Source organism: Cherax quadricarinatus, chromosome 42 (assembly GCF_038502225.1).
Source record: "Cherax quadricarinatus isolate ZL_2023a chromosome 42, ASM3850222v1, whole genome shotgun sequence".
Classification (NCBI taxonomy): domain Eukaryota; kingdom Metazoa; phylum Arthropoda; class Malacostraca; order Decapoda; family Parastacidae; genus Cherax; species Cherax quadricarinatus.
The window spans coordinates 2,986,122-3,005,438 of record NC_091333.1 but is presented as its reverse complement, the minus strand read 5'-3'; the positions used below and the strand labels follow the sequence as shown (position 1 = coordinate 3,005,438).

General features: G+C 40.8%; 1 protein-coding gene across 3 annotated transcripts in view; it reads right to left on the bottom strand.

Annotated features, from left to right (window-relative positions):
- LOC128695595 (putative ferric-chelate reductase 1 homolog) overlaps positions 1-19,317 on the bottom strand; it is a 122,793-nt gene that overhangs the window by 38,691 nt on the left and 64,785 nt on the right. For all 3 annotated transcript variants that reach the window (XM_053786307.2, XM_053786306.2, XM_053786308.2), the window contains one exon: positions 3,296-3,387. In XM_053786307.2, the coding sequence (XP_053642282.1) occupies positions 3,296-3,339 (44 nt within the window). In that variant the 5' untranslated portion in view covers positions 3,340-3,387. The remainder of the gene's footprint in view (positions 1-3,295; positions 3,388-19,317) is intronic.

The window sequence follows — 19,317 nt, the reverse complement described above, 5'->3', positions numbered from 1 at the left end:
CAGATAGCTGCTTAGCACATCTGGTAAAGCTAGGTCAGAAAATTTCTCATGAGCTATGGTGGCCAGCTTGCCGGCTTCGTGAGGTGCTGATAGCAACCTGGCAGCCTTGGAGCCACAGGCAGTACCTTAATTTTAACACTGTTCTTGAGCAGGTGTGGGACTAGCTACTGTGGCACAGTTGCACAGCCATCACTGATACTGACCTGACTGCTCAACTTTCAGCTACCATTCACTCCAATTAGTAGTAGTTTGGAGAATATCACACACATTCTAACACGTTTTGTTTATATAGGCACAGTCTCTCTTGATTACTGAATACTTAAATCGTTACTTCCTCGATTTTCATCTAACATACTATTTATAAGTATTAAAACGTATTATCTACCGATGTGGTGTGACTGCTCCTCTCCCCATATATTGTTCCGTCTATGATTTGTCATCTCTTTCCCTCCCTAGGGTTAGTTTTTATCTACCGACAGAACCGCTAGCTTGCTTTCATGTTTTCTCTCCCCCGTCTCTCGCTCCCCAGCCCTTCCGTCTCTATCATCAACATTCACTTTTTACTTTCTTTGTCTTTTCCGGTTTCTACATCCTCTCCTCACTCACTGTTGTCACATTACATTTTTCCTCGCAATCAGATATTCCTTATCTTCAATAAACTTACTCCCTCTTCCCCCCCCCCCAGCTTTTTTTTCCATTCTCATAGGCACCAGAGTGTTTCTCAGTAGTAGTAACCAGTTACCAGTAACCAGTGTACCAGTAGATGACTCACTACCAACCGTCTCTGCCTGAGTCACTGTCTGTATTCATATTGTGCTGACCACAGCAGTATTCAAAGACCCCCTCACATATGGGTACTGTGGGCGGCCAGTCAGTGATACGAGAGTGAGCAAGGAGATAGGCAGGCTGTTTGGGCGCTCCCCACATTATCTGTAATTATACGTACTACCAGCCTACGTGAGTATTACTTTACCCTATCCACGTGTTCGAACTCCCACATGATATGTTATCCGGTCCTGCTGGAATGTCATCCTGTGTAAGAAAACACTCCAGTCCCTTGAAAAAGAATCCACACCTGCTGTAAGTAGTAAAGTGTTGAATAAAAGGTATCCGTGTACTAATAAAGTTAATTAAAAAAAATCCAATGGGTGTGGAGAGTGACAGCAAGCATGGTGGTGGTAGGGGGGGATATTAGAAGAAAGAGTGGCAACAAGGAAAATGAGAGGTGGGAGGGGTGCACACGTGTTCACAAGTCTGGGCTGCCGACACAGTCGACTACTTTCACTTTCTCACGAGTTCCGCAGTCGTCAAAACTTATTGTTTCGTACCTGTGTGTCACATACTTCCAGGTGTGGTGCGTGGGGGCCAAGTGAGAAATTGAACACACATGCACAAGAAAAAAATATTGCTTACACTAAGTTAAGATCATTGGAGGAATAGTATAAAAAATTGAAACTAGTTATATAAGGCACTGGTCAATAGCACGTTATGTTAACTTTTTTTAGTAGTACTGCCCAATAAACTGTGCTCTCAGGGAAAGAATAATGAAGTTAAATATCCTTCGTCTCGTGGGTAAATATTTAAGGAAATTCCCTGGAGGTAAAACCTGAGGAGTAGGACTATGTTCGACTCAACGTTCCTGGCAGTATTCTAGACAGATACTCTTAACTTTATCTACTGTCAACAACTCTCTACCAATACAACTTGCTTAACCAACAAAACACTTTTGTCTGGTCCCTTGGACAAGTGCACGCGCCTCTAACATTACATATGGCTCCTTAAAACGTTCATGAGATTTAATTCCATCCAGCTCATTTATTGTTACTACAGTGCCTGAACCTATTGTGTGCCTCCGCAATATTTTCTATCAAATAATTTCGTGACAATCCATTATTTTTGCAAGCAGCTCATTACTATTTAAACTTGTTTGTTTAACGATGTTGGCGCGAGTTCCCTGAATCCACGTGTCTAATCTTTCTGTTTACTGATGGGTATGAGGTGTATGGATATCAAACTAACTATAGTGCTCACAGGTTAGTGTCAGTAACATAACTGTGGGGAAGGGAGGTTTCTCCACCCGAAGGTTTTTCCTATACGAGCGAGACCTGGGAAATGCAGTTTCCTTGTCTGAAGAGTGCAGATAGGCTCTAGCAGATCTATTGGTATTTATATAAAACATGATTGTGGAGAAAGTAACAAATTGAATAGACTACGAGACTATTAAAAAAAAAGGTTTAAAGAGACGGCTAAACAAACATAAGGACAATTATTAGAAATCTTTTTGGTTTTGGGAATTTTATCGCCTCGGTTATACGTGATCATGGTCCCAGGACCGAAACGTAATATGTCCTGGTGTATGCTCACTTGTTTTTTAAACCATTTATCAATTGCTAAGGTTTATACCAGACTACAAGAATTCGTTGCTAGACTAAAGCAAAATTCCTTTTATCTGTAGATCTCACCAGAATGAAAGGTAAATTATATGGTCAAGCCAGACCACACTAGAATACTATCTTATTGTTCTAATCTAACCCTTTCAATAAGTCCAAAGAAACCCCAAAGGAAATAGTATATTTCCCAGTAACTAAAATATCTGAAATATTATATTAAATAAACAATTCCTATACGAGACAAATGTATCAAGTGACTACTATCCAAAGATGAAACTATTGTACATCAAATGAATCTGATAAAGAGCTTTCTCGACCTCAAGCCTTGCGCTTTTGCTCCACCATTCTCAGGGTGGGTATGAGGGTGCACAGTAAACTAATATTTTCGTGTGAGAAATGTGCATGTGGGGCAGATACTGAGCACCCCCTACCTCCCTCCCGCTCAAGAAGCCTTGTTGTGGAGGTGTCGTGAGTGGTGCGGGGTCTCCACAATCACGACCGCGGCCACGCCCAGCCTTCCAATGGTAACTACCGTTCAGTGTGCGATAATCACCTGAGAGCAATTTCTCATGTCTGGATCTATGTTACATGAGAAAAAAAAAGCAAGGAAAGGTTCAGGTTCAGGTACTGAATAGGAGGCCTAGTCTGAGATTGGAGAGCGAGATCAGATTCTCATAACCATTAGCAAATATATAACGGTCGCCTCATTATGTGTACACAAGAGGCCTTCACTACAGCCACTCTAGTTCGCCACCTTCGCTACCTACCATCATTGCATGTAGGACACGATCACGTGAACTACCATAAATCCCCCCACCTATCCATTCTCCCATTATAAGGAAGTAATAAGGTGCCCATTAATGGCTCACTATATCCAAGCATAGGTACTGAGAATAAGTACTCACACAAAGACAATGTCTCCAGCGAAGTTTGACGGCGGTTCCCACATGAGCGTCACTTTGGTCTTATCCGCCGGGCCCCTGTGAGTGACTGCATTCTGTAGACGGGAATAACATGATTAGTTTTTTTATTCTCTACACCGAGACATTCATACAAATATAAACAAGCTACTTTATTCCTAACTTAACCCAAATCAAGCCTCATCCGGGTACATTCGTCCTGGAAACAAAGGAAGGCCTAGATACACACTAAAGTCACACCTAAGCAATACGCTCGCTGCACCTCCATAATTCAGGTGCCCCGGATCAAAATTCTCTCCTAATTGTGTTTGTAGGGATCAAATAGCTCATCGGCCCGAATCTCTGACTATTTATTACTCGGGCCGACGAAACGTTTACAGATATGCCCGAGGCTTATTTGGATATGTCGTAATCTTATTCCCTTTTTTTCTCTCATTCATTCAGAAACGAAAGGCCTAGGCACCATTTTGGTTCGAGTTTCGTTCTTACTGAGTGAGTGTTCTCGTTCGAGTTTCATTCTTACTAGGAGTGTGTTCCATACCGAATTTGAATACATATATGGATCGCACATACCATGTATTGTTTTAATATATTCCAAAAAGTCATACTAATCTTCGGTAGCTTAGATTATGCTACTACTTTTAGTGTCCATGGGTGCTTCAGGGGATTAAAGATTTGGGGTTAATTCTTGTTCCTACTTTTTCTTCTCGCAGCCGTTTCCACAAATTTTCCTCCAGAATTATTACATTCACTGGAGGAGCGTCAAACCTGTACTGGTCATACAGAGCCGGGGGAAAGGGTAGAGAAAGGAGTGAGGCAGAAGTGGAGGAAGGATGAGGAAGGAGCTGGAATGACGAGGAAGGGTGAGGAGAGGGAATGACGAGGAAGGGCGAGAAGGAGAGGGAATGACGAGGAAGGGTGAGAAGGAGAGGGAATGACGAGGAAGGGTGAGAAGGAGAGGGAATGACGAGGAAGGGTGAGAAGGAGAGGGAATGACGAGGGTGAGGAGGAAAGGGAATGACGAGGAAGGGTGAGGAGGAGAGGGAGTGACGAGGATGAGGAGAGGGAATGACGAGGAAGGGTGAGGAGGAGAGGGAATGACGAGGAAGAGGGGGAATGACGAGGAAGGGTGAGGAAGAAGTGGGAGTGCACGACTGAGGAGACATAACAGTTACAGTAGTGGATGTGAAAACAGTGCGGACACCGCTATGTCAACAGACATGACTTGCCGAGTTAATTACCACTACATGGCAACACTGAACAGTGATCACCCACCCACTATCGCGGTCATGCCCACCGAGGATGCTGTCTGGGGCACGGATTCTTCCCTACATGCCCTCCTGTTCTAGAGACGTTAGATGCGACTCAATGAAGGGAGGGAAGGCATGTAGGTGAAGCTCAGTGGAAAAGTGAAGAGCCATGTGGCACTGTTTATAGTTAGAAATGACTAATTATATACTATTTGCGAAAACTTAATACCCGCGGTGATCGCATTCACTCCATAGCTAATGATAAGACTATAAAAAACAATAACGAAGCTGAGAAGAAATTTGATAACTGAGAATTCTGAGTGAGAAGGAAAATAAAAGCTACAGAAGAAAAAGCTTAAGAAACATTAAAAGACTAATATACTTCAGAAAGGAGAACAGAAAACGTCAAGGCAATAAAGGAGGTAATAAGGAAAGATGGAAGAGGCGGGTAAGAGGTGTAAAGTGAAAACAAAAATAAAAATTGATATCAGGAATATTCGGCTTCCTATTCTAAATACGTGATAAATGAGAACAAAAGCTAGTTATGATCCCTGCCATATTCCGTCACTCGGGACGGGTTTTATACATCCAATGTTGAATCTGTCAGCACGAGCCGGGAGACTTCAGGATGGCAAATGACAACAATCAGGTATCTCACTATTTCTCAGGATGGCCTGTTTCATGCACATTAAAAACTGAATATTAACGATAAGTATCACAGAATAGGCTAATAAAAATATGGAAAAAAAAGAGGGATTTGACTTGCATTATAAATCTTAAAATAAATCTATTGACACTACAAATTCATTGTTGCAATAGCTTTCCGAAATTTTAAGCATAACTGAACGCAATATGCCGCTACCCTATTCTATAACATTACAGTGGGAACAAAATCTGTTTCCCTTTCATACTCCATCAAGCAGGATGGGGTTCATACAACGCTGAAATCTGCCAGCCTGAGAAGAGAGACTTCAGTAAGGCAATGAGGATATCGAGTATTCCATTATGTTTCATCAGCTACGGGAGCTTCAAAAGGCTGCCTTCCAGCACAGCTGGAGTTGCTATCATTTGGGAATTGTCATTTCTCATGACAACTTTTCCCATAAACAGGAGAAATGGAATTTTAATAAATATATATCCATCATCCCATACCGGTAGCAAGAAATTATATACAAGAGAAAGAGGAAGGGAGAAGGGGCTCTAGAGATATAAACATTACGTAATACAACTACACAGACAGGAAAGAGCGGGGAAAATTTGCATGATTTACTAACATTGGTATATTACAATGAAGTCATTATATACCTAAGAATATATAATGGCGATAACCTTGCAAGAACTTTTTACTATTAATATCAAAGATCGATACGTCACATCAGCAGTGAGCTGCTACCTATTCTATATTACAGTTACACATGTACACAGATGAGTATTTGAATGTAGTTTAGACATATCTATACACACAATGAACACTGTACCACCTGCACACATGTAGTGGTCTATGAAAGCAGATATTTCCAACCTGTTTGGGCATGACTATATGTCCAACACTTTGGGCACATGTAGGAGAGGAAGATATCGTATTATTAACATTAACATAGAAGTGGTAAAATAAAGTGAAAGAAACAACGGTTTTAACAACTTTATAAGTGTGTGTGTGTGTGTGTGTAGGTGTGTGTGTGTAGGTGTATGTGTAGGTGTATGTGTGTGTAGGTGTATGTGTGTGTAGGTGTATGTGTGTGTGTGTATGTATATATATAAATATATATATATATATATATATATATATATATATATATATATATATATATATATATATATATATATATATATATATATATATATATATATATATATATATATATATATATAATATATATACACATACATATACACACATACATATACACACACATACATATACACATACATACATATACACATACATATGCACATACATATGCACATACATATATACACAATAAGATCACAAACAGGTGACATCAGAATATGCAAAACAACCACTCTGAAAGGATAGTGAAATTCCAATCGCTTTCGTGACTTCTCTCGTTCCTTGATAATGTGAGAAGCCACGAAAGCGATTGGAATTTCACTATTCTTTCACAGTGGTTGTTTTGCATATGTCTGCATTTGCATGTAACTACTGTATCATTAGGCTCACGAGTACTAATTCAGAGTCGATACAGTATTTACACAGTTAAAAGTACCTCATTCCACCAGGCTTAGTCACTGGCAACTGGACATGCACCTAAATAATGGTGATGGTAATGTGCCTTCCCCTTTTCAAATAGCTGAATGGGGTACTTGGAAGTGTGCAAATACTTTTTCTTTGGGGTGCTTGAGGATCTCATTTTTCCTCCTTGAATTTGCCAGCTCTCATTAGCAGCTTAGTGATGCTCCATTGTTATGCAAATGTACGAGTGAAGTGTGACAATAGGAGGATGGGGGAGCAAAGTGTGACACTGGGGAAGTAGAGTGCCAACTGGAGGACGGGAGAGTGGACTGCGACAATGGAAGGGAAATGCTGTAGTATGGCATGGGAAGGCCTGGGATTGTAGCAATGGAGAAGTAGCAACAATGGGAGCGAGGAAGAGAAACTTACAAGTAAGAGCAACAATGACAATATGCGTAGATGGGAGCAGAAGTGTCACACAAAGTACTAGCTCCACGGGAACAATACAACACTTGCTCTACGCTACAACCTACATCCGCCACTCGTGATTATGCCATTTACGCACCTCTGACATACTTCCCACATTCCCCTCCCCCCGAAAGGCGAATTTACTGTTAAAGTCACTCGCTTGCGAGTGAACATACCGGTAAACACAGTAGCATGTGCCGTAACATTACCCTCCTCAGAACATGGAGACTCTTTATGAACCAATGACCAACCAAACAAACCGAGCTTTTATTTTATTTTGGTTATAACTCAGCTAAAATCCGTCTGAATCACGAAATTAATTTCATTAAGTAATACTTACTAAATTTAGACTAATCTTCGGAACGTCAGGTAGAATGAAATTATACTCAGCAAATTTCAGAAATATAACGTTGCCTTAAATTTTATAGTCTCTGGAAAGGTACTCCAGCAGTATTAAAACATCACCGAAACGGCAGAAGCCGCTAGCAAACTTAAATGTGACAGTCAGCGTTATGATGATTGTGGAATGAGAAGACGAGTCCTGCCGAACACTGTACAGCTGCTGCTCATCTATACGATCACAGACAGGCTACACAAGAACTCGCTCGATACAACAGCCTTGACCCATGTCCTTTAGCTCAATACCTACAACTGACATTCTATGAACACCAACAGAACTACATATTCTCGCCAGGCATGGATATTATGACCTACCGAGTATACTGGATCATATGCACCCAGGCAGAGTCTACTTTGAAAGTTGGTATACGGTTAACCGATACCTACAACATGAGCAACTGAAATGACAATGAACCCTTCAGTGTACAGTAGGACTTGCTAATCCCACTCGGTCTCACTTTTGATCCCAAAACAAACCTAATCAGGGCAAGAAGACTGACTCAGTTAATCACTGGAGCTTAGCACCTAGGGAACCCCATGCCCTACCGACAGAGACATCTGGTACCGCCCAAGGAGGACAGGAAGAATTTCTGATCTCCCTGACCCCACACCTCCAGTCCACTATCCAGAAGGGCAGACATCATCGGAACAAGGACAAGGGAGAAACCGTCGACTGGACACAGTTCCATGCCCTCCTCTCTCTCCTGCAAAAACCATAGGAACCAGGCCAAAGGAAGGGCAGGCCGAAGAGTAGACCTGGCAACTTTTCTCCAACCTGGAGTAGGATAAGACGTATAGGCAGAGAATGTCATCCAATCGGCATGTAGGTGCGCTAGGACAACGCATCAGGGTATCTCTTGCAAAATGCACGTCTGTTTTGAGCATAAGTTTTGAAGCCTTTCTGAAGGACCAGAAGTGGACGATCCCCAAATGCCAGGAATAATACATACCAGAGAAAACTACAAAAAGAGTCATGTGCTCTTCTCTCACCCTACGACGGCTCTGACCTGAGTAACCAGCGCCAGTTCATGCCATGTTCGAGTCATGTGCTTACCTCATTACTTAGCTGTTTAGTATCTATAATCCACTGCCTCATCCTGTCTCTGCCTCCAGATCATGAAATTACACATCTATAAAATCATCAGAGAGAGAGAGAGAGAGAGAGAGAGAGAGAGAGAGAGAGAGAGAGAGAGAGAGAGAGAGAGAGAGAGAGAGAGTTAGAGAGAGAGAGAGAGAGAGAGAGAGAGAGAGAGAGAGAGAGAGAGAGAGAGAGAGAGAGAGAGAGAGAGAGAGAGAGAGAGAGAGAGAGAGAGAGAGAGAGAGAGAGAGAGAGAGAGAGAGAGAGAACTAAGCGGCGCCATCAATTTCCCCCCACTCACATGTGAGCTTTCGACTGCATACAGCCCTACCGAAGAGATTGTTGCTTTTGAAGGGCTACGACGGCATATGACTTACGAGCCCTGCTCTTTGCAATATGATTTTTTCCTAAATCTGGATGGTTAATTGACATGAAACAAATTTCTTCCAAAATGGAAATGGGAGCAAAACGTTCCCAAGTAGGTTTTAAGTGGACCCTCTTGCCTAAACGTGGGCAAAGCCACACACAAAGAGCACCCAACAATGACAGCCTCATCGCGCACAGCCCAGCGGGCTATGTGCGATGAGTGAACGGGAAGTGAACTGGGAAAAATTGTCGCTTATGCTCAATGTAGGGGCAGAAAGAGACGTCCACACACTATGAAGGATAACGCATTAGTTCTTAATACCTTAAATTAAAAAAAGGGATAGAAAAATAAATTATTGTATATTGTCTGGTTCTTAAGATACTTCACTCATTCCAATAAAACACTAATGTATCACTAACTCAAAACAAATCAAAATTAACATAAGACGCCGAGAAATAGGAAGAACACAAGACATGACAAACCGAAGCGGGAAGGGAGGGAGGGTGAGGTCCCAAAACACAAAAATGAAGGTCGGGAAACCCCTTGACAACGCCAAGGGCGCATCACAAAGGAAAAGAGGACAAGGCATGGCACATCAAAGGAGACACTAAAGGAGAAAAAAAGGTGGGATTTAAGGACCGATTCACCATGGAAAAGGGGAGGCTGGCTTAGGGTACATTAATATACCAAGAAGACACTCAAAGCACGACACACCAAAGGGCCACCCAAAGCTCAGCACACCAAATAAGGTGGAGGGGGGGAACCTAATGAATGACACTAAACCACCTGAAGGGATATGAAGCATTACTAGAGAAAACAATACATGGGTGACAAACATCCGCTATGTTGGAGTGACTTTTTGGAACAGTCTTTTATATTTAAATAATTACCCACTGAGCATGAGTACAACAGCTTACAATACTGTGATACTATAAAAAATTGTGCAATGCAGTTTTGATACTGAAACTGTATGGAGGGATTTATAGTGTAAATTTTCTAAAGACAAGTTTAACTAAGATTTACAGAACCCTTGCTCCAGTTGGTTATTCAGTGCTACTGACCCAAGTTGACATTTCAGGAATTTTTATTTGCTACTATCAATACAAATTTGCTGCTATCATAACTCATGTTAGTATTAAAAATATCAATCATAATATAACACTAAAAGAAAGTCCATTAGGTGCACTTCACAGGCGACAATTCATATGAAAACTTATACGAAAGGTAAAATTACCCCTCAATGTGGATAAAAAAAATAGTTGGTCTAAGTCATTCAACCTCCACACCCACGTTGAGAGTGGGGAAGTGAGGTATAAACTTTTGTAATAATGAAAATACGAGGCAAACAATTCATCCATACATGTTCAACAATGAGATTAACAACAAATGTTACTAGCTGCATTTTACAATGCTTAATTTCGATCACCACCAACGCATCCAGCAAATACTGTATTTAACTCTCACCCATCTCAGATTCTTCTACACAAGAATACTTCACTAATCATTTTAGTTACGTTCAAGACTTTAAAAAAAAAAAAAGATTAATCTCTAAGTATGACTTTCTTAATATTCAAATTTTATGGTGCAATAAGTATTTCCGATTGATGTGTTACTGCTTAGGTCAGGCACCAATCTGATTTCGACAACTCCCCCCCCCCCCCCACTTCCTCCCGTTCCCCGGAATTACTAACCTTAATCTGGTAGAGAAATAACACTATACTTTGTTAACTTACTTTTTACTGTGTTACCGTTACCAAATTTCCCCACACATAAAATTTTACAGATTGCTCATGTATAATAATACTGGCTATTAAAACAACCGACATCACTTTTAGAACTGCTAAACATATCCATTATTAATAACAAAAAAAGGCACAATACTGTGACTTTGTAAATGGTCCCAGTCGGACCGAAACGTCGTCGTAAGCTTCTCTCTTTTATGTGCGGGTTATTTGTATATATCCATTATTTATACATACTTAAACCTCAGCGTATACATAACGCTGATTACAGACAGCAACAATAAGTAGTGAGGTAAGAGACTGAATACTTGGCGGGTACATTATAAAGCAGTGTCCTACACTGCTCAGTGTCTGGCTCAGGGATACTCACAAACAATTAGCTCTTTGTGTATGACGTCAAAACCTTCCAAGACAAAGTAATATTAGTGAAACTGCTTTAATTTACTGCAAATCAGCTATACTTACATGAAGAGCTGAATAGTTTATGAAGGACAAGGTTAACCACAAAACTGATGAAAGAAAAGTGAGACAAAAAACATTATCCATGGAAGCAAAGAAGGGAATGTATGAGAGTAAAGTGGTACAAACACTTTTATATGGGTGTGAAGCATGGGTTGTAAATGCTGCAACAAGGAGGAAGCTGGAGGCAGTGGAGATGTGTCTAAGGACAATGTGTGGTGTAAATATTATGCAGAAAATTCGGAGGAGGAGGTGTGGAGTTACTAAATGTATTATTCAGATGGCTGAAGAGATATTGTTGAGGTGGTTAGGTCATTTTGAGAGGGTGGAGCAAAACAAGATAACTGGGGGTGTATAAATCTGCAGTGAAGGAGAAAGGGGTAGAGTTTACCCTAGGAAAGGATGGAGGAGGCAAAATTGGTTTGTATGCAAGGGGCTTGGACATGCAGCAGGCATGTGTGAGCGTGTTAGATAGGAATGAATGGAGACGAATGGTTTCTGAGACCCGACGAGCTGTTGAAGTGTCAGAAGGGTAATATTTTGTGAAGGGATTCAGGGAAACCGGTTAGCCGGACTCGAGTCCTGGAGGTGGGAAGTACAATGCCTGCACTTTAATGGAGAGGTTTGGGATACTGGCTGTTTGGAGTGACATCTAAACTGTCGCATCTGGGCACCTCTACAAAGACAGTGATGCGTGAATGATGGTGAAAGTGTTGAATGATGGTGAAAGTTTTCTTTTTTGGGGTCACCCTGCCTCGGTGGGAGACGGCAGACATGTTGAAAACAAATACACACACACACACACACACACACACACACACACACACACACACACACACACACAAAATTACTAGCCTAGTGTCTAATCGACATGTGCGTAGGACAAAATGGTAACTAACTTTTTATATCCTCGGAGAAACTCGAACCAAAGACCAACAATGCAGCTGTTTTTAATTATATCCATTCTTCATTTATTCAGAGTACCTACAGTACATTCACTCACTAAGGACGAGAATATTTTAAGTAACGTGTGTACTGTATATGCATTTTTCAGGCCTAGCTCTATTGCTTACTTAATATATGATGGTGCAAACATGTTACCAGCTTTTTATATGCATCTGAAAGTGAAAAATGCTATGTTTCACTTTACAGCAATTTTCATTTTACAGCAGTTGCCTTGGAACTAACCTACTGTATAAGCTGGAGTAGCAAGACATTATGAAGCAGCAGCAGCAGCAGCATGGACGTGATTCCCCACTAACACTCCCATGTCGGAAGTCTTGGCACTATGCCATCACAAGGAGAACTCGAGATACTGACTGTTAGCCTCGTGATGGCGGCCCCATATTGCTGTATCGGCCTTGTTACGCAAATTGGACTTACACCTTGCGTGAAAAAAAAAACGCACTAGTTTTAACGTTGCCTAGGTTCGCAGAAACATACCGCCTGACGTTTCAGGCCCATCCTTTATTTTTTTTTTTGTGATTAAATAAAATGTTTTAGATTTTTATACCTATAACAAGGAAGGCCAAATGAGAATATTAAATTTCGGTTGCGAGAAATCAAAAACCAATCCAAAGGGTTTCTTTCTGGTATACAGAATAACATTAGGGCCAAAAAACAGGTGGGTTTACTGTTACTGATAAAGAAATGCGTACCGTTTTAAACACTTACTTCCTTTGTTTTAAAAGATACAGGAAAAATCCTGGAGATTAATAATTATGCAGGTCAAGGCGTGAATAAATTATGCAAGACTGAAACCAAACAAATCACCTGGCCCTAACGAGCTGTCTAAGGATTCTAAATGAATGTAAGCAGGAACTTAGCAAACTTAGTTAGTCTCTTCAACTAATCACAGCCAAAACTAATATCGTACCGGCTAAGTAGAAAATGGTAAATGTGATACATGTTTACAAGGCTAACCTCAACTGTGGGAAGTTGATGGAATCAATAATTGTTAATGCAATTCGAAGTCACCTCGAAATAGTCAATTTGATCAATGAATCAACGTTGTTTTACATAGCGGCATTTTTGCCTTGCTTATTTACTAACCTTTTCACTAAAGTATTCGAGGCAGTAAACAAAGATAACGAATACGATATTGTGTACATGGACTTCAGGAAGGCCTTGGTAGCATTCCACACAGGAGACTGATGAAAAAAGTACCTGCGCATGGAATGAGAAATTATCTTCTGGGTTTGAGTCAGTGTGCATAAATGTGGAGGGAAAAAAAAAAGAATAAGGACCCGTTACAAGGGGTGTGCCACAGGAGTCAGTGTTGATACCCTCCTTGTTCATCAACGACATCGAAGAGGGAATAAATGGCAACTTACGCAAGTCTACCGATGATACTAAAATGGGCCATCAGATAATTTCAACAGAAAGCTACAGGATGACTTGGCTAAGTTGAAATGGTGGTCGGAAAAGTGGCAAAAATGCAGTTCAATGTTAAAAAATTTAAAGGTCTAATCCTAGGAATAAAATAACTATGGCATATATATAAACTAAATAATGTGGATCTTGTGTACGAATGGTACATAATACCGACAAGATGAGATTAAGACACATGTGCAACATCTGGGTATCTTTATTGTAGACGTTTCGCCATCCAGTGGCTTTATCAATACAAATTCTAGGACATAACTTGAAGACAGTAGAACTATGTACAGAAGATGAGGTAATCAGTCCCTCAACCTAGGAGTAGGTGCAAAGAGCACCATAGAATCTCCACGACTATGGTGCTCTTTGCACCTACTCCTAGGTTGAGGGACTGATTACCTCATCTTCTGTACATAGTTCTACTGTCTTCAAGTTATGTCCTAGAATTTGTATTGATAAAGCCACTGGATGGCGAAACGTCTACAATAAAGATACCCAGATGTTGCACATGTGTCTTAATCTCAATGTGGATCTTTGTCATTGTCAATGTGAAAATGAGACAGGAGATCTAGTTAGAAGAAATTTAAAACTAAGATAACAGTACATAAGTGTTTGCAACACGGCTAATGGAATTCTTTGCTTCATATTAATAAGCATAAATAATAGAAGCCAAAAGATTATTCGTCAACTTTATATGACTATCTTCGGTAAGGCCTCATTGAGATTATGCTCCTTAGTTCTGGTCTCCATATTACGAAATGGAAATAAATGCGCTAGAAAATATACAGAGAAGGATAACGAAGTGATCTAGGTTATCAGAAACCTATCCTATGGAGACAAGCTGAAAGCAATGAATTTACACTGGGCAAAGACGTAGAATTGGGAGATAGTGGTTTGTTACCAGTTGGTTGGGTATATGGCGCAGCCAACAAGGTCAGGTAGAAGATTGAGACACTTATGCAGTATATGGGAATCTTTATTCAGGAAACGTTTCGCCACACAGTGGCTTCATCAGTCCAATACAAAGAGGAAGGCGTAAGGAGGAGGAGTAGTATGAGGTAATCAGTCCCTCAGCCTGGAATCGATGTGTTCAGTCCATCAACCTTGTAGAATGTACAGCATAGGGCCGTAGACGTGGCTTATATACTGTAGTGACACTGCAGCATCTTGGGATCTTGTTACAAAGAATTCTTCAACACTTGTTCAACCTTTGGACGAAGACCTACTTCGACTAGTGGATAGTACCACTATGACCCCGCCTCCGCCTGCTTCACCTCACCTCACTACAGTATATAAGCCACGTCTACGGCCCTATGCTGTACATTCTACAAGATTGATGGACTGAACACATCGACTCCAGGCTGAGGGACTGATCACCTCATACTCCTCCTCTCCTTACGCCTTCCTCTTTGTATTGGACTGATGAAGCCAATGTGTGGCGAAACGTTTCCTGAATAAGATTCCCATATACTGCATAAGTGTCTCAATCTTCAACTTGTCGGTTTTTCAAACCATTCATCACAAAGGTCAGGTAGGACAGGAAGGGCGCAGATTTTACCCCTTCCCCAATGACCTTGTAACCAGAGCTAACAAGAGGACTCTCCATTCATTGTGCATTACCAAGGCAGCCCAACTACCACCCGCACTCTCCGGGAGATGGTGGGGGTATGACTGAAGTGTACAAATGGAAAACAGCAATAAAGATATAAATATCAAAACAAGACAGGTCTCGCAGCAAGTGGGACAAAATTAAATTAGAATGGATATAGGGAAGTACCGGTTTGGCAACAAAATTGCAAACAGAACAAACTCCTAGGTACCGACAAATGGGGAGAAAACTTTGGGAAGCTATATAGGCTGGAGCGGTATACAAGTAGAATGTTGGGTACAATGGACTTGCTTAGCACGGGTCAACTAGTCTACTGCATTGTTCCTTCATTTTTATGTTCTTATAAGAACTGTATTTAACCTCAAATAAATTTAGTTTATGTACGCAGGAAACGCCCGGAAATTGATGCTGGGCAATGTCTAAAAAAAAAAGGATGGGGGGGGGGGGGGAGGGATAAAATGAGGATTAGTGTCACCAACTCAAATCTCAAAAAGACATACAGGAAGCATATCATTTACATGGGACGGGTAATGGTTAACCAAGGCACGTGGACTAAAGTTGGGATAGCTAAGAATATGGATTGGATGAAAGGTCAAAATAGACAAACGAGTAAATAAGACATTATACCATTTCCTTTTTTTTCCGCATTACGCTAACATGTAAAGCAAACAATTTAACTGCACTTAAAGTAGGCGAGACGAGTTTGGCACTCGTATTATTCTTTTAAAATACAAGACCTCTAAAAAAAACATGTATGACTTAAGGATGAGACGCAGGTCATTAATTAAAAGGCGGGCAAGACGGTAAATTCGTTAATCAACGTCACGTGGAATAATAAACTAGGACATTAACACGGGACGGGGCGATAATGGTATACAAACAACTAATCCCTTCTCGATGCAACAATAGATAATCTAAAAATCGACTGGCTAAAATGCTAAATTGTGTGGCCAATGTAAACATAAGAACATAAGAACGAAGGAACACTGCAGAAGGCCTACTGGCCCATGCGAGGCAGGTCCAAGTCTCCTACCGGCTTAAGCCAATGCACCCAACCTAGTCAGGTCAGGTCACATTGACATGGTTTGTTTAGGCGCTAAACCCACAGGGTCATAGTGCCTGGGGAAATGGAATGTAATAGGTTTAAAGCATCTTCCTTAAAGGAGGGGTAAGGCTGAATATGTTGTTTTAGAAGGCTCAGCAAATTTATAATAACGGCGAGGCTAAGCAAGAAGTACGCAATACAGTACTTTGGTTACCTTTAGAACACACGAGACTTACCTCCCACTGCCTTACACCAACAGGCTGAGTTATGCCTCATTTTTTCTTACTCCCAGCTTGAACATGGTTCAAGATTGACCCAGACAACATTCAAGTTTCCTTTTCCCGTCGTGTGTTATTGAAGATACTATGTATCAAAACAATTTAAATCAGGTCACATTTAAAGAAAAAAATATAAATGTCAATAATAATTATAAATAACGTGTTTTGATACAAGTAGCCGAAAAAACTGCAATGGAAAGGTAGAAGAGGGGGAAGGGGGATGAAAACAATACAAGACCTGTAGTTCCTAAAAGCAAGCACCGAACCTGCAACACCTATCAGCAAGGTGAAGAGCTCCAGGTAAGCTATTATTTACTGGGAACCATTGCCGATACTCTATTTTCAGTGGATAAGCAACTCTGCCCTTGCTATACAGTTTTGCCTATTAAAGTATACATTATCTGGCCTGGTAACTTTCTTGGAAACGTTTCTGGTAACAGCACCTACTCTTCGTGCAGCGGAGTGAACCATGCAGGAAGGACCACCATATACACATTTGTTCAAATTACGTCACCGGCTCTATTCTCTCATTGAAATATTAAATAACTATAATTATCATACTACTTACATGCCCAATTTATCTGTCCAAAGATAATTAGTAACCTACCTAATGACACTCAAGACTCTCAAGGTTGAACTTTCACCTGATTAAACACGTAATTTAGTGGGCAATTTCGGTTGAGGAAATTAAAGTCTTGCCGTTCATCAGTGTTTATGATAAAGGGATGCAGAAAAGGAATTAATACTTTATTTTCATTTATATAACACAGGCAATCTATCCATAGCCCTGTATTTTTTTGGGGTGGGTGGGGGAATGTTACCAACAAAATTATTTCTGTGGAAGATATCAAAATTTTGTGGAAGTTAGAATGTATCATGGAAATTATCAGCCGTTACTGTCGGGCCCTGTGAAAAGTGCCGATAATACCATCACTGGAACAATGTTTCCTGAGTGTACTACGAGTTACGCTGGGTTAGGATGGGTCAGAGTTGGATTGAGCTGGGCTAGGTTGGGTTGGTTTCATTAGTTATATAGGGGTCCTTTTTAAATATTTGAGAAAAAAAATACCCTAAATCATTTTTTATTCGCAAAAAAATATAATTATCTCCAGTGCAAAAACCAATCCACATTACACTCTACATTATAAACTTGCGCGAAACTCAATAGAGCCCCTAAACTCAGTCTTCACAGAGTAGTATGCCAGAGGGTTTTCTGCGTATTTCGCCCTTGCCATACTGCCAATGGCTACCACATTCTCGTGTTAGTATAAACCACTGTCAACAGAGCTATACGCCTGCGGTTACTACTTGCCGCACCCTTGCTGTAGGGCCATCGCAGTCCAATGAACGGGACATGTGACAAAAGACCAGTGTCGAATTATTTCTTCTTGAAGAATACAGCACCTATGCTCCGACTGACTTCTGCACACTATATAAATTTACGCTAAGAAAATCAGGTCTGACTTCCAGATTCGTTCAGCTTTAAAGATCGTTAGTTCTACGACGACGCGAGGTCACAAACTGGAAAGAGCAGGCAACGCCCCTAACAGAGCAGGCAACAGAGCGTAAGTATAAAGAATACTTGTGTACAAGGACTGTATGTACATTTTTTTTTTACCCGCTGCAATTTACAGTCTTGATGAGTTTTGCGCTTATTACCTTTCGTACGCCCCCCGCCCCCTAACTTATCATGATGGTGGGGAACGACCTTACTTACTCAATACTCGCTTTTTTAATGACAAGGTGGCGTGACTGCCTTTGGGGGCAAGAATATCATTGTTACGTACCTACATTACCCACTAACCTGTTTTCGCCTACTTCCTCTAGGTTTCATATTCAAAAGCTCTGCCATCTTCACTAACCCGAGTAAGTAATCATTTTGCCCTTTAAGCATGCAAGACATTCCACGAATTTTCCATTTCAGCGCTTTTATAAATTATCCTCTGGGTGAATGTTCAGAGTTTTAAAAATAAATTTTCATGGTAAGAGAACATGTCGGTCGACACAAACTACAATGGCTCCTGGAATCAATATTCTGACCTACATAGAGCTATGGACCATTTCCAAGAGATTACTAGAACAATTTTTACCCTGTCCTTGCCGAGGACCTTACTGACCTCTTTAGCGATGGCTGGGGGAAAAGGGTGGGGAGCTTGGTCACGCCTGTTCAGTGTGCTGTTCAGTCGAGAAGCACCCGAGCTACTTTTTTTTTTTTTGGGGGGGGGGGGGCAAAGATCACATTTAAACAATATTCATTAAAAAGAAAATTAGTAAGTAGTGATGATACACTGTTTCCCAACATTTATTTCAAAATGCCACAGGCACTCCCACCACTGAAATTCAACCCCCCCCCAACCACTCTGCACTTACAAGCCTGACTGCGTCTTATTATAGGGTAGCTGTACACTCGCCTGCAAGACACCTATAAAATAATTTATTTCTTCACGCTGGCAAATCAGAGAAAGAATGAAGTCACGGGCCAACACACGTGATATAATACAGCCATAAGAAAGAAATGTTGGTTTTAATACTTCTGAAAGTATGCGACCGTATATATGATTTGCACAATTTAATGCTTCGTTGTGAGACTTATCTATACAAAGAAAACTATCTAGACAGAAAAGGTTACAAGTGTTGATACTTAAATACACCCACTGTAATAAGACTGTATTAGGAAATTAAAAGAACATGTGACAATACACTACATGGGAAAGGATTTATGGTAGACATTTATATGGA